General features: G+C 32.2%; 2 protein-coding genes across 2 annotated transcripts; both read left to right on the top strand.

The window, feature by feature from the left end:
• The first annotated feature begins 11,129 nt into the window (after positions 1–11,129).
• Positions 11,130–13,236, top strand: LOC108823685 (expansin-A5). The gene is made up of 3 exons (XM_018596949.2): positions 11,130–11,409; positions 12,010–12,301; positions 12,677–13,236. The coding sequence occupies exons 1-3, from the start codon at positions 11,244–11,246 to the stop codon at positions 12,984–12,986; spliced, it is 768 nt and encodes a 255-aa protein (XP_018452451.1). The 5' UTR covers positions 11,130–11,243; the 3' UTR covers positions 12,987–13,236.
• Positions 13,237–15,024: 1,788 nt separating this feature from the next.
• Positions 15,025–16,497, top strand: LOC108823684 (transcription factor MYB54). Its single transcript, XM_018596948.2, has 3 exons — positions 15,025–15,341; positions 15,430–15,717; positions 16,108–16,497. Exons 1-3 carry the CDS (start codon positions 15,065–15,067, stop codon positions 16,389–16,391), a joined length of 849 nt encoding a protein of 282 aa, XP_018452450.1. The 5' UTR covers positions 15,025–15,064; the 3' UTR covers positions 16,392–16,497.
• The last annotated feature ends 66 nt before the right edge of the window (positions 16,498–16,563 follow it).

Below are 16,563 nucleotides of genomic sequence, written 5' to 3' on the forward strand. Positions count from 1 at the left end.
AATATACTATTATCCGATAAATATAAATCATATAGTAACAGATTTATAATGTTACATGCCTTCAATTCATCCACCCTTAGAACAGTGGGTTCTCACCATTAATTTTCTTTTTTTGAGAATCTAATGGTGAGTTGCTCAAAACAAAATAATTTAATGGTGAGAATCATAGTCAGTCCATGGGCCGAGCCAATGAAGCATGGCTTACAGCCGAAGAATTTATCAATAATTTTCGGCTATAATTTCCAAATTAATTATTTTAGTCTAGTGATATATTCTTGTGAATAGCGTAGTTATCAGAGCGGTTCTGGATTCGATTTCTCTAGAGGCCAGCTTTTTTTTTGTTTTTTTATTTCTAGCCATGTAATTCCTAGTACCGGCTCTAGTGAGAATTCACAATCGAGATTGATCTGATTGTCTCATATCCCAAGGACTTCGTCCACATCACTGTCATAAGATGTCTTCGGACTTCAAACCATGATTGGCGCCATCATAGACGCTATGTTTGCAAACATACCCGACTCTATATTTACATGGAATTAATCAGGATTTTGGTAGATAATCTACTCCAGTTCATTAGGAGGTCTTTATTAATTTTAGTGATACAAAATCATTTTCTCAGTCAAGGTATGCTGATAAACTGAGCCACCGACATAATAGTTGAATTAGAGTCATGTCAAAGTCAATATATTTCAACCAAACAACCACCACGCTCCATCCATGTGAGAAGTGGTACTAAAGTGTTGGACAAAATTTGAGTATGGATAAGACTTAAAAACACTATGATAACACTAAAAGTCTAAAGCATATTTTTGTTTTAAAAATAGCATTAGTAGGGAAAAAGTATTCATTAAAGATATAAAGCCATATATACACGAATGGTTAAAAATTAAGGGATAAGTTTTTAGGGATATATATGAGTTTTGGATTAAAGATTGGGGTTATTGGTTTAAGAATTCTAATGGAATTATGAAATTTTGAAAATCCATTGTTATTGGTTTATGAATTGTTAACATCTTACCAAAATCTATTGTTATTGGTTTAAAGACTTTTATATTCCATTCAAATCATTTGTTATTCAAAAAGTTTAGTTTTTGTTGACTTTGCCATTCTATTAAACTCTTTGTTATTAGGAGGAGAATTTTTTATACTTTTACTCATAAGACTAAACTTTGAAAGTATCACATATGCTCATAAGATTTTTGAAATCTGTTTGATAATAAAAACATAACCATATTTGTCGTGAAAACAAGACTGCTAATCATCATAGGAAAAAAAGAATGGGAACAACCCAAACATAATACAAAGCACTATCCCAAATAGGTATTTGTCTACGTGAACACACCAAATTAACCATAATATCAATACAATAACTTGTCTCACCATCACCACACCAAACCATAAATCGTGACACCGCATAACAAAAAGCTGTTAAATCAAACAAACAAATATTATGCGGAAACGAGAGAACCATATCAGCGAGAATTTATTTATCAAAATCCATTTTATTACCAATCAAGCCAATTCAACAGAGTCTCAAATATCATTAAAACAGATAACTATAAAATTAAAACAAGGATCACTTGTAGTTGAAGCAATGATCAGTTCTAACTAAGATTGGCTTGGACGAGAAGAAGATGTGGATATCATTGTGTCAACTACGTGATGTTTATATGTATGATTTACATATATTTTGTTTTTGGAAAAGTTCTAGAAAGATTGTTGTACATTGCGTTATAAGGAGAATTATTTTGAAAAAAAAAATATTATTCAAATCCATAATGATCAATAAAAATTTATAGAAATCAATACAAAGTATTTGATAAAAAATTTGAGAATATTTGTTAACTCTATTTAACTTCTAAAAATCTGTCAATTTTTAAAATAGTCAACTCTTTCCAAATTCTGATTCCAATAACCTTTTTTAGAATTTAAAATATAAAATTGAAGTAATAATTTTTTAAATAAATGTTTTTAAAATATTTATTTATATTTAAAATATTATTCATTAGTGATAACATCGTTTAAAATTTTTAATGAATGTTGTTTTAGTCATTTTTTCTTTAAAGTTATTTTTATGATAAAATTATTTTGTGTGTTTTAGGAGACGCCTAAGATTACATTCGTATAATGGTAAAACATGCAAAAATATTTGCATGTCGTATATTACATGTACATGAATTAACTTAAAAAAAAACAGAATAGGTACGACGGTGTCATATACTTTTCACCAATTTAGTAATATATATATATATATATATGTGGAAGCTCTTTTGGTTCAGTGGTTTAATTAAAGATTCAATTGTTTCTACATCAGGAGGTTTCAAACCCCAGAAAATATTAAATTATGCAGAATAGAGAAATAAATTACAAGAGATCTTCAACTTGGTGTAAGGCGTACCATCAAACATAGATTTCATAGGATGGTTTAGAGTGGTGCAGTCAGGTGTGTATTTTCACAGGGTGGTAGAATTATCGGCTGTAGAAATATTTTTGTAATATTTTCATCGTTATAATATCATAATTAATTAATAATAATCGATTCAGATGTTAAAAAAAGTAATATATATATATAATGTACTATGCTTCAAGTTCATCACAATTTCTATTGCTAATAGCATATAAAATTTGAAACAAGCTTTCATACGGAAACTTGTAATACTAATAATATATATATAATCTTTGTTATTTTGTTACATGTTTTTCTTATTCATTCAGTCCACGTCCATCCGATTTTTCGTACACCACAATTTTCATAAACCGTTACAGCCTCTCTTGATCACCTCTTAAATACCATTGCCAATATGTTTATGATTCATTCGGTCTACACACATTGTCAATCCTTTGCGCGCGGCACATTTCGTTTACCAACATTTCGTTTAATGTCATTCGTTTACCAACATATTCAAGTGATCACATATTCAAGTTACTCAAAACCACAAATCAAAGATTAAAACACGTGACACCTTACTCAACCAACCGAGATGCTCGAGACCACATCTTAAATTAATTGGGTCCGAAATTGACTATTTATCATTGTCTTTTAGACTTTTACACGTTATATACTGAAAATGTTTCTATTAACTTTGATGGTCTCACCCCGTTACAAAAAAAAAAAAAAAAAAAAAGGGTGATGGTCTCACCATATGAGAGAAACGATTTTGTCGGTAGACGTACGTCGACACGCAGAATCATTCAGAATTTTTCTTTAGCAATATCCAAAGTGTTACTTTCATCGATCTGCTTTATAATTAATACTTCCTCGATCTGCACATGTTTGATTATAAACGTATTTGCCCGAATTGAATTTATTTTTCTTTTTTCCCGACTGAATTTTTGATTGAAAAGGAAATCAGTATTATTGGTTTTTGATTTCTATTTACGTTCTTAAGGTATTTTAAAGTTTTGAAAACTTTTCACTGTGAAAGAATTTATTAGCTTAACATATTCGACTATTCGACTTTGTTAGTTGTCCTAAAAAAAAAGTAAAAGCTCAACATACGACTATTCGTGATTGGAGTTAATTACCTCACCGACTATTTGGTATAATTTCCACCAGAAATATACTGCGTTGGTGATAATTAAAGTGTCTCTCATGCCTATGCTCAACCCAGATATGGACCCCTCTTGCAAAGTCTACTTTTCAGCAGCAATGGATTAAGATTCTTTCTAATCAGGGTTATCTAAATTGAAATAAATACATTTCTAGCATTAGAAAGCGGCTCGAAAAGTTCTCAAGGGATTTAAATTTGAAACCTCATATTCAGATTACTCAACTGTGCGTCAAGGCTGTGCTCTCTCACCGTATTTGTTTGTTATTTGTATGCAAGTATTATCCAAGCTTCTTGATAAGGCTGCAGCAGAAAGAAGAATAGGATATCATCCATACTGCAAGGATCTGAACATGACTCATATATGTTTTGCTGATGACGTTTTGGTTTTCTCAGATGGAAAGAAGAGTTCAATTGAAGGAATTCTAGGGGTATTTCAAGAGTTTGCCAAGATATCAGGTTTAAACATCAGTCTTGAGAAATCAACTTTGTTTTTAGCGGGGGTTAAAAGTGAGGATAGTGCAGCTATTTTGGAGCAATTTCCATTTGAAGCTGGATCTCTGCCTGTAAGGTATCTTGGCCTTCCTTTATTAACAAAGAAGATGTCAGTGTCAGATTACTCTCCTCTGATTGCAAGGATAAGAACTCGCATTTCTACTTGGACTGCAAGACATTTATCTTTTGCAGGAAGGCTTCAGCTGATTGGTTCAGTAATATATAGCATCACCAATTTTTGGATGTCAGCTTTTCGACTCCCCAACCAATGCATCAAGGAAATAAACAGTATTTGTTCTGCTTTTCTTTGGTCTGGGCCGACTCTATCTACTCATAAAGCAAAGATTGTGTGGTCTGATGTTTGTAAACCAAGGGAAGAAGGTGGTTTGGGGCTGAGGGATCTGTTAGAAGCTAATAGAGTTGCTTGTTTGAAGCTTATTTGGAGAATCTTAACTGCTAGAGCTTCGCTTTGGACTAAGTGGATTTGGAAATATCTTATAAGGAAAGGTTCTTTTTGGAGTGTGAAAGAGAAGAGTACTTTGGGGTCATGGATGTGGAAGAAGCTCCTTAGAATGAGACCTTTAGCTCTGCAACTAACCAAAGTGGAAATCAATAGTGGTTCCACTACTTCTTTTTGGTTGGATAATTGGTCGGATTTGGGTGTTTTGATTGAGTTCACAGGAGGAAGGGGCTGTGTTGAGCTGGGTATACCAATTAACGCGACAGTGGAAAGAGTCATTCAAACTTACAAGATAAGGAGACGCAGATTACCTATTTTTCACCAGATAGAGCAGGAGATTATAGCTTTGAAAGGCAGAGGTCTAAATCAAGAAGATGATCTGCGTATGTGGAAAAAAGAGAACGGCTCCTACATATCAGAATTTCTCACATCGCAAACTTGGGGCATTATAAGAGAAAAGAGACAGAAGGTGCTCTGGTCTAAAGGAGTTTGGTTTCCTGAAGCAACTCCTAAATTCTCTTTTGTTACTTGGTTAGCCATTCATAATAGGCTGGCTACTGGTGATAGGATTTTGAAATGGAATCCCCAAGCAGTTTCTACTTGTTGGCTCTGCAAAACAGCTTTAGAAACTCGTGATCATTTATTTTTTGAGTGTGAATACTCAAAGGCAGTTTGGAGAGGGCTAATCAAAGATCTGGCAGGAGATGAGAGGAATTGTAACTGGCCTCAGATTTTGCAGATGCTTAATACGGGATTACATGAGAGGGTGGTGACGTTCTTATGGAGATACTGTTTTCAAGCTACAATCTATGCGATTTGGCAAGAGAGGAATATTAGGAGAGTGGGTGATGCTGCTTTACCAGCTTTCTGTATCACGATGAGACTGGATAAGTTGGTCAGAAACAGGATTACTGCTCTCAGAAGGAAGGGGAAGAAGTATGAGAAGGCCATGGAAGTGTGGTTTGGAAGAAGTTGAGTTCAAGGTGGTGTGTTTTCAAAAAATTTGTCCCCTTGCTATGAGGTTCTTACTCTTTTTCCCACACTAGAGTTTTGTCCCATTTGGGTTTTCTCTAGTGAGGGTTTTAATGAGGGGAATTTCATGGCACTCCCAAACTTGACTTGTTCCATATGGTCAAGTTTGAGGGGGATTGGATTTTATTTGAAGTTTCTGATTTTTTGAAGATTTTAGCTTTCTTTTTTGGTTTGTCTCTATTTTTTAGATTCAATTATGTTGCACTTGTTGTAAAAATGTTTTTTTTTGTTTGAATAAAATTTAAAATTCTTTCCAAAAAAAAAAAAAACTGTATAGTCAGGCCACAGGAGTATCAAACTCTCTTTACAAGCAACGGATCCTTTTGGTGCCGGTAAACAGATCCTCAAAGATTAATTGGTTAAATCTCAATCTACCACATATCTCAAATCAACAAAATAATAATAATTAAATATTTTTATTAACTTTGTTTAATGTGGAGCATTAAACAAACTAAGAAAAGACCCTTATCCAAACAATCTTTTTTCTTGGCATTTGTATTTGAGAGAGAGCTATCATCTCCATCGTCTTAGTCGATTCGGACTCGAAAATCTGAGACCTTATTCCCATTCCTAAGATACACCTACCAAGCTTTCCTTTATTACGTATGGAGGCAGAAAAACAGCAAAAGCATGGAGAACTACATTCATTTACGTATCGGCTAATTAAACTCGTCGACAAAACCCATAAGAAACAGAATCAGTACCATTCCAGCTGACTACGCTTGTCAGCAGGTGCCAATCTGACATTTCAAAAAATTCCATAATGCTATACGCTCAAATAAAAATTTGTGCTTTTATTCTCCATATAACTTTTATAATGCTTTACATACAACTAAAATTGTCGAATAAAATCTTGATGTCCAAATCTTTACCTATGCTCTAGACCAGACCTGCTTGTCGAAAAGAGACTAGTCACTTGGTTTCAAACTCACAATGAAACCATGACTAATGTAATTTAGATCTCATAATCTTAGTAAATAAAAATACTATAGAACTATTTACAATATAATATTTATATAACTTACATATATATTTCTTTAAATTTATGTATATATGCATATAACGGATCAGACCAGATATCCGTTCTTAAAAATATTAATATTTATGATTTGTTTCTTATCTTACGGATATTACATATTAGTATTTGCTTTCTGTAACTTATATTAGTATTTTTCTTATTCATAGAATCATTGGCGAACCTAGGTAGAGTATTGTGGTAGCATTTGCCTCTATAATAATTTTAATTTCTTGTATATTTCTTAACAATTTGATGTCTACACCTATAATTATATCTAAATTTAGACTTATTCTATCATTGTGCACCCATTGAAAAAAATCTTTGGATTCGTCCCTGCATAAAGTTACGAATATACATATTTTTAGATTCATATCATAAATGATAATAGAACAAATCAAAATTTATAAATATTTTGTTTATTTCTGTCTCGGACAATAAGTCCGAGCACTAACTCGAAGTGACCAATAAAAAAAGTTAATATATTTTAATATTTTCTATCAATAGTATGGATTATGTAGCTTTGAAACGTTTTTAGTTAAATACTGAGCATTTGCCAAAGGGTTTAGGATCGACTAACGCATCTGCGAGTGCCGCTAAATAGTGATAACATTAGCAAAAACCACTGAACTATAGTATATTTTAATTTTGTTTTATTTTTCAACAATTTAAAATTTTCTATAGTTTATATCTGCATGTGCTCATAAAGTTTTGGTACCCAACTTTAGGAAAACAAAATTGCCACGCCAGGTCGATGACTTCAATACGTGGGCTTAAAACTGTCTAAGAAGTTGTCTAAAAAAAAAAAGTTCGTTAGATTTTTTTGAAACATTTGATTTCTTTCTCGTTAATATATTTAAAGCTCTTTAAATTGATTTCTATAATTTCTTAACATTTTTACCAAAAAAAAAAAGTTGTCTAAAAAAACTTGAATTTATTACATACAATATTACGAGTCTCTCGTCTCATTTTTTCGTTTTCCTTTCGAATGTGATTTTATTTTAACGAAGGCCTACCAAAATAGTGATTATATTTATGTCTATTGCGCATCAAAGCTAACCAACAAATATTGCCAGCAAATGTATATTATACAGCTTAATGTTGACATTCTATGACAAGAAAACTTAATTTAGACATAAAAACATATCGATTTATGTCGTCTCGGATTTTAATTTATCTGTCTTAGTCATCGATTTTCTTTTTTAAACTCAGCTGATTCTTATTGTGTATTACATCCAAAAAATAAAGAACTAAAAACATTTAACAACAATATAACAATGAGATTGAAGTGAACCTGGGTCGGAAAAGATAACTGGTAAGAAGCGGTTCAACCACTGTTCTGCGGGCCCCACGAAACATTGTCAAACATAAAAAGTAATATTATAAAAGTTACTTTGAGAAACGAAAATGAAGAGTTCACCAATGGAAGTACCCTAAGTTCTATATCAGTTCTAGCCAATTTTAAGTTAGAAGTTGCTGTTTATTCTAAAGTCAATTTAACTAGAAATGTAATCCGCTTGGAGCGGATGGATCTTAATCAAGCCAACTTTTGCAGTTTCTAGCTAAACTTTTGTAAAGAAAGTTTATCCCTCTTTAAACAACTTCTATACAGTTCCCCAAAAAAGGAAAAAAAAAACAATATGACAAATTAAACCGTACCAACTGAGATACGAATTAAAATTGTAATACATAAAACACATCTAGTCAACTAGTACCATATCCAAGTAATATAGACATAGGGATCTCATAGACATATGTATATTTCTCCAGGTGCATGAAATCTCTATTTATTAGAATTAATTTATTTGTCTAAAATGATTTGTCGGTTAGAGTTCAGATCCACTGACCACATGCATGCATTGACAAAACTCTCACCTTAAGAAACTTGACTGATGTCACACACCACTGAATTACGATGTCACATATGATCGTCCTTTCTTTACAACATTCGAATCTTTTGAAAGGTTTTGTACTATTTAATGCCAAGATGTTTTAATTACTAAACAACCATGTTTATGTATCGGCTTGTGGTGATAAAATAGTCAAAGTGAAACAGCTGAATTGGATAATATAGTTATCATTTTTCAACTGAAAGCATGTTTATGTATCGACTTAACGGTAAGAAATCAAAGTGAATGAATTGAAATCTTAAACCGATACATATCTTATACTTAGTGAAGAAACTTTTATTATGAAACTAAAGAAAGAAATTTAGAATCTCCATATAAAAGTAAACTTTCACTTCTTTTTTTTGATCAAAGTAAACTTTCACTTTTTCTTTGTTTAAATGTTTAAGAATAAAAAAATTGCTTATGTTTGTTTCTTCTCTAAACAGCTGTAACCATTTTTGTCCAATGGAATATCTACAGTTTCATAAAAGGTCTCAACCGTTCTTCATCACTTCTGCTACCAATACAATGTAGCTCAGGTTTCAAACAACAGATCAAGAAAAAAGAGTAATAACGTTCAGACATAGAATAAAACAAAAATAGAATAAAACAAAAATGATAAATAGGTTGCAGTGAAACGTGGACCAAAAAATGTAGTTAAATTGACAATATATTTCCTGAATAATATACGTATTATTTACTGAGCTCTATATTGTCAACATAGAGCTTCTTACGGGTGCATTAATGTCGTTTTATTCGACTGTTATTTGTTTTTTGGATATTAGTTTTTGGTCCCAAACAAAGCGTTGGATCCTTTCATCTTTAAAATACACTAGATCTTGACCCGTGCAACCGCACGGATATTAATTTTCAGTTTTAGTTTTTATTTATTTATACTAAATAGTATATTTATAATATTTGATCATTTTATATTGACTAAGCTACGGATGAGTATTTAGGTATCCACTCGAATTCGGTTAAAATCTATTCGGGTTTGAGATTTTTGAGTTTAAAAACTCTACCTCTATTCGGGAATTTATAAGCTTTGGTTCCGATTTGATTTGGATCTTTGCGGGTTTGATAACCCGTTTAAACTATTTTAAAATTTTTTAAATTTATATATATTTAAATATCGTTAAATCTAAAAAAATATATAACATGTAAATTTGAGTAATGTAAGCTAAAGTACATAAATTAAAAATTAAAATAGGTTTAACTTGAATATTTGGATGAAGAATAAATATATATTTTAAGTTTTTTTGGTGTTTTGATTATTGTTTATCTACTTTAGATGTTTACTTTGACTATTTTTATATTTCAAATATTTTAAACAACTTAAAATAGCTTATATTTTGGATATTAACTCGAAAAATAGCTAACATATTGAAGTATATAAATATGATTTAAATACATTCGAATATCCGAAATATTTCGTTCGGATAAGGTTTAGTTATGGTTCTCTAGATAGCAAAATGGTAAATCTGTTTGGATATTATCTAGTTTCGGTTCAAATTTGGTAATATTTTTTTCGTTTAGATTTTTTCAATGAAGAGTTGATATTATAATTTCTATGAATTGTTTGTCTAATAAAATATATTTTTTTTTGAATTTGACACTGATTTAATTGAGAAGTTAATGAAGTGTATTTAATTCAAATTTAATTAAAAAAACACATTAATGTAAATGGAAAAGACAAAGCATTAAAATAGGAAGTATTAGTTAATTGTGTATTTAATTCAAATTTAATTTTGGAAAACACATTAATCAAAGTGGAAAAGACAGAATTAAAATAGGAAATAATATTTAATGTCAGTGGCATGGAAGTGTAAATAAAACTGAAAATTAAGGGTTATTTTATATGGGTACTTCTCTTTTAATAATATAGATATATCTATATTTTTTTGTTGTAGTAGCTTTTTTTTATTCAAGTTGTCGTTGAATTCATCTCCGGTTATATCCATTCGAATCTATTGAACGTTTAGATTAATATAATCGTTTTTGTGACAACGAAAAAAATTGAGCTCTATATTGTCTGTCTCAAACACTCTTTTCACTGAAAATTTTATTCATGATAGAGTAGGAATGATATACAATATAGAATAATAAACAGTGATGAAATACATAAATCGGCAGATTTAAACCTCCATAGACAAAATCTCAAAACACGAGGAGACCACACTCAATGGATAATTTATGAAATTTAATTGCTATTAAAATCGTTTATCCGTATGATTTCTTTCTGACTTTAAAAATAATCAGTACTTGTATACTATAAAATAAAATAAAAGGAAATATAACCTACGATAGTTTACAAAAAAAAAATATATGTATAATCTACGATGTTTTTTATTTTTGAAAAAAATAACCTACGATGGTACAGTATCACAATCATATCTATTGATTTCTGATACTCATTTACGTCACATATTGAGTGACCTTTACGATAGATTCCAACTTATTTGACATATTTTCCTTGATCCACCTCTTAAATTAACGTTCACCTCTCCTTTATCTTTTCGGTTCTAAAATCATTTTTATGTTTTTATATCTCACAAAATTAACATTAAAATGAAACAAAATTGTGAATTAGAGTATAGCAAAGACCAAGCTGCATGGACCCGGATTGATTCATTGCAGCTAAACTTTGTCCGAATCCTTCTTTTCTATTTATACCAAACTTTCTTCTTCCTCAATTTCATCACACGAAACCCTCTTACTTCTCCACATTGACAGAAATATCCATCTGCTTCTGTTCACTTCTTTTTTCCTTCTCCTTTTGCATGTTGTAATTGTTTTGCTTCATCATGGGGGTTTTAGTAATCTCGGCTCTCCTACTCCATGTGCTATCGTTTTCTGTTTGCGTTCAAGGCTTCTACCGTCGTGGCGGGCACCATCCCGGCGGCCACATGGGACCTTGGATCAATGCTCATGCCACATTCTACGGTGGCGGTGATGCTTCTGGCACTATGGGTATACCTTATTGATCTCCAATATTGAACTCTTAAATTTCTCATTTTAGTTTTTTTTGACTAAATTTCTCATTTTATTGCATCATTAATTCTAACGAAAGGGTAGCTTAGTCGTTAAACTTCATGCTTTAGCTCATGTTTTGAGAGATTGATATTCCCCTCGTAACATGCAAACAATTTCATCGCCTTTTCATAATTATTTCTAAAACGATACTATGTTATACAAACAGAGCATGAAGAAATAGACTCTTATTATGTGCCCATAAAGTTAACTTTTTCATAAATTTTTTTTTACTTTTTCATATGTTGGATTTTTTTTTCTTTTGACTAATTTTGTAACACGTCCATTTTCAATTTTCAAGTGTTTTCTGCAAAACATAAACGCAAAATCCCGATGAAATAAAAACAAAAGAAACATCTTATATGTTTGTGGACTTTACGTTTGCTTGCCTTTACAATTAATAACATAGTTTTATCTCAAAAGTAAATATTCTGAGTTCATACGAAAACCCAACGTACGAGACATAAAAGGAAATACACAAATAACGGAAACTAGTTTTCTCTGATGGATTATAAACATTTGCCTAATGTGCATAATCAGGTGGAGCTTGCGGGTACGGGAATCTATACGGCCAAGGCTATGGAACAGAGACTGCCGCGCTGAGCACGGCGTTATTCGATAACGGACTTAGTTGTGGTGCCTGCTTCGAGCTTAAGTGTGTCAACGATCCTCAGTGGTGCATACAAGGCCGGTCCATTGTGGTCACTGCCACTAACTTTTGTCCTCCTGGTGGCGCCTGCGATCCTCCTAACCACCATTTCGATCTTTCTCAGCCCATCTACGAGCACATCGCTATTTACAAGTCCGGTATCATTCCGGTTATGTACAGAAGGTAGTAATTTATTAACCCGGTTTAGCCCTTCCCAATGGGGTTATTTAGTGTCATGAAATTTGCCTGGTACTGTTTGTGAATATCCAACGTTAAAATATCAAACACAGTTTGTAAATATTACTCATACATTCGTTATATATTACACCACTTAATGGAATTTAGACCCACAAATACGCATTTACTACTATTGGAGTACCAATTGATAAATGTTGTAGAATTATTAAGACCGAAAACAGTGTTAGTGGTGACAATGAAATGGACACCAAACTTTTGGCACCTTTTTGAGAGATATTTTACTTTCATAATATTAGTAACTTAAATAATTGTCTTTAGCAAAAGAAAACCTAAATAATTATTCGATTGGTGAATATATAGGGTACGGTGCAGGAGAAGCGGTGGGATAAGGTTCACGATCAACGGTCACTCATACTTTAACTTGGTGCTGGTCACAAATGTCGGTGGAGCCGGGGATGTACACTCTGTGTCAATCAAAGGGTCGAGGTCAAAATGGCAATTAATGTCAAGAAACTGGGGGCAAAACTGGCAAAGCAACTCTTATCTCAATGGTCAGAGTCTGTCGTTTGTTGTCACCACAAGTGATCGCCGAAGTGTCGTGTCGTTCAATGTTGCTCCTCCCGGTTGGTCCTTTGGCCAGACCTACACCGGAGGGCAGTTTCGGTACTAACTTATATAAAAGTGGTTTATATAGTAAACCGGTTTGGTTCGCTTGGTTTTAGTAATTGCATCTTTTTGTAATTTTTGGTTCCAAGTTGGGGACCTTTTTTTGGGGGTAACCAATTAATATCAGGACTGGTAATGTATGTAGCTAAATGTGTGTGAAGTGTGAACGAGAGAAAGAAACAGATACTTCTCATTTTATATAAGAAAATGAAAGTAATATTAAATAATATTAAAAAGAAAGTGATATTAAGATATACTCCCTCCGTTTCATATTATATGTCGTTTTAACCTTATGCGCACAGATTAAGAAAACATTTAATTTTATATATTTCCAAAATAAAAACACTATTACCAATACACCTAACAATGTATCAACCAATAGAAAAATAGAAAATAGAATATTGTCAATAAATTTTGCATTGAAAACCGAAAACGACACTTATTTTGAAACAAAAAATTTCCTCTAGAACGACATATAATTTGAAACGGAGAGAATATATTTCTTTTTTTTTAACTTTAAGATATATATTTCTTGACTTTTAAGTTCTTAGCTCGTGTTTAGTTTTATTTATCTTGGGTCCCAATTTATTATTAAATGATCAAGGGAAAATGGCAAACAATATACTCCCTCTGTTTCATAATAAGTGTCACTCTAAGCTCATTTTCTTGTTACACAAAAAGTGTCACTTTACAATTCCAATGTAAATTATACTAACTTTCAGCTGAAAATTAATTGCAAACTGCATTGATTTTATAAATAATTTTATTTATCTAAAATACTATTGGTCAAAGAAGTATAATTAATTACAATTTACATATATTTCAACAACTTTCTTAATATGTGTGAAAAATGTCACAACGACACTCTTTAAGAAACGGAGGGAGTATTTGTTAAAATGAAAATGCTGTATTAAGAGGTGGCAGTTTGGTGGTAAGAGGAGAACTTAGGTTTCTTTCTGTATATTTGGTTGATCCTTATCTTCAGAATATTAATCTGGTTTAGTAATATTTACCAATTCAAAATAATATATCTCAGTTATCCTAATATTATTTGAGAAGCTTATTTGTCTTGTTTTTCATGATTTTAGGTTTAGTGATATTTCATATTCAATTATTAATTTTAATAAATAATTTTAGTGATTTAACTGATAATTTATTATTATTTTCAGATTAATAATTTGGTTTAGTAATACTTACTGATTCAAAAAAAAAATCCAAATCGTCAATTAATGCCCAATGATTGGCCGGCATTACTTTAACTCCATCAAAAGCCTGTTGAAAGATGTAACTAGTTGGAACTATTATCACTTTAAAACGTTGTAAGACGTCTTTAACTTTTAGGCACTCTTATTAAATAGAACTATAAAAAAAAATTAGAACCGGGGTTTTTAGCCTAGTGGTAAAGGGTTTACCGTTGTGAGTACTGTCACCTACTAATCTGGACAATTTCTGTGAAGTCAGGATACCTATTTATAATTTAAAAAAAAAAGAAAAAAAAATTAGGTATTGATTCTATATAAATTAGGTCAATAGACAACATGTATAAGTATTTTAACACTCTAGTCCACTCGGTATTGTTGTTCTATATATTTGTTTTCTCTGTGTATGCATAAACAAATTTTTAATATTTGTCACCTTATATGCATATTAAGTAGACACACATACACGTTATATATGAATTGCATCTAAAAACGGTTATGAATATTTTTGGTCGTATATACCTACATTTATACCTATACAAGGAAATGGTATATTTTAGATGGTAAAGCGTGGGAAGAAGAATATAAGGTGACAAATATTCAAACTAGTTTTTTTGAAAACATGATGTCAGAGAACTGAAACTGTTCTTAACAGAGCAACCATGAAAGATGTATGCGTGGGGTTTCTTCTATTTCCGTTTATACGCTCTCCTCACACATGTTCTTCTCTCTCCTCAGGTTTCCATTTTTGGCAATCAAAAAGATTACATACGATAACATAACCATCACCGAATCCCAAACATCACGTGCCTATATGTATATGTCTCTGTGTTGTATATCTGAGACATTGTTGTAGGAGAGAGACCAAGCGAAGAAGACTTAGATGGATATCTCATGCTTCCAAAAATACCCTTTTGATCTCCCTTGCAGTAGAGCATTTAATGGGGATGGAGAATACAATGCAGTAGAGTTCTCTAATAAAAGAAGGATGGTGAAGGTGAGTGATGAATCAAAGAATAAGAAAAAGAAGCAGAGAGGTTCTAGAGTTTGTAGTAGAGGACATTGGAAAATTTCTGAGGATTCTCAGCTCGTGGAACTTGTTGCGGTTTACGGACCTCAAAACTGGAACCACATTGCGGAGAAGATGCAAGGAAGAACAGGTAAAAGCTAATCTTTCCTCTGTTATTTACATGAGGAAGTGAAGTTAAAATGTGTTTTTTTTATTCTTGCTTCTTTGGGTTGTTAAAGGCAAGAGTTGTAGATTGAGGTGGTTTAACCAGTTAGACCCTAGGATCAACAAGAGAGCTTTCAGTGTTGAGGAAGAAGAGAGACTACTTGCAGCTCACAGAGCATTTGGTAACAAATGGGCTATGATTGCTAAGATTTTCGATGGAAGAACTGACAATGCCCTAAAGAATCACTGGCATGTCCTCATGGCAAGAAAGTTAAGGCAACAATCAACTTCTTACATGAGGAGATTCAATGGGTCTGCTCATAAACCTAATGCAGATCACAAAAGCTTTAATCACTCTCCTGGTTTGTGTCTTCTCACTCTTATTTAGTACTTAATATACATCCAGTCAGTGGCGGAGCTACACTATTCGCACCTGGGTCGACCCATGTGAACTTTTTATAAAAATATTTTTTACATGTATAATTCTTTAAAAATTAGATAAATCTTGTAAACTTTAGCTAAATGACCCCTATAACATATGCTAATTTTGAATTTGACCCCTATAAAATTATTTCCTACCTCCGCCACTACATCCAGTGAGCCAGTAATCTAGTAGTTTTGACTTTCTTACTGAATCTTTATCCTTGGGACTGATGAGCTTATGGGAAAAAGCAACCAGATTGCAAGTTAGCTAGGGAGATTCATTTAGTGCTGATGAATTTTTAAGCTTCATGTCTCGGTGTGTTTCGCAGGTAGTGTAGATGATGAAGATATGAATTTGGAAGATAACAGCTGGAAAATGCTAAATGAGGAAACAACTAACCTGAAAGAAGAGTATTGTTCTTCACGCATGCCAATGCAGGCCCCGCATCACTACTACTCAGCCTTATCTGCAGATTCCTTGGCACTGACACTGCATGTGTCCATCCAAGAACCATCATCATCATTGTCGTCATTATCACTGCCACCATCATCTGCAGAACCTCCAGCATTTATAGATTTTCTTGGTGTATGCCACCAAAGCCCCAACATCTAAAAGGAAAAAAAAAAGAGAGTGAGAGCTAATTAAAAACTTGATCACTCCTGTCATTATTATCAAACTCCATGTCTTCTGTAAGCTATTAACATGACAAGTTAGGAAACAAAGTGTCTTATTATTTCTTTTTCTCCATGTGCTATTTATTGGAATCTCTTTACAAAACTTCGAA

Source organism: Raphanus sativus, chromosome 9 (assembly GCF_000801105.2).
Source record: "Raphanus sativus cultivar WK10039 chromosome 9, ASM80110v3, whole genome shotgun sequence".
NCBI classification, from domain to species: domain Eukaryota; kingdom Viridiplantae; phylum Streptophyta; class Magnoliopsida; order Brassicales; family Brassicaceae; genus Raphanus; species Raphanus sativus.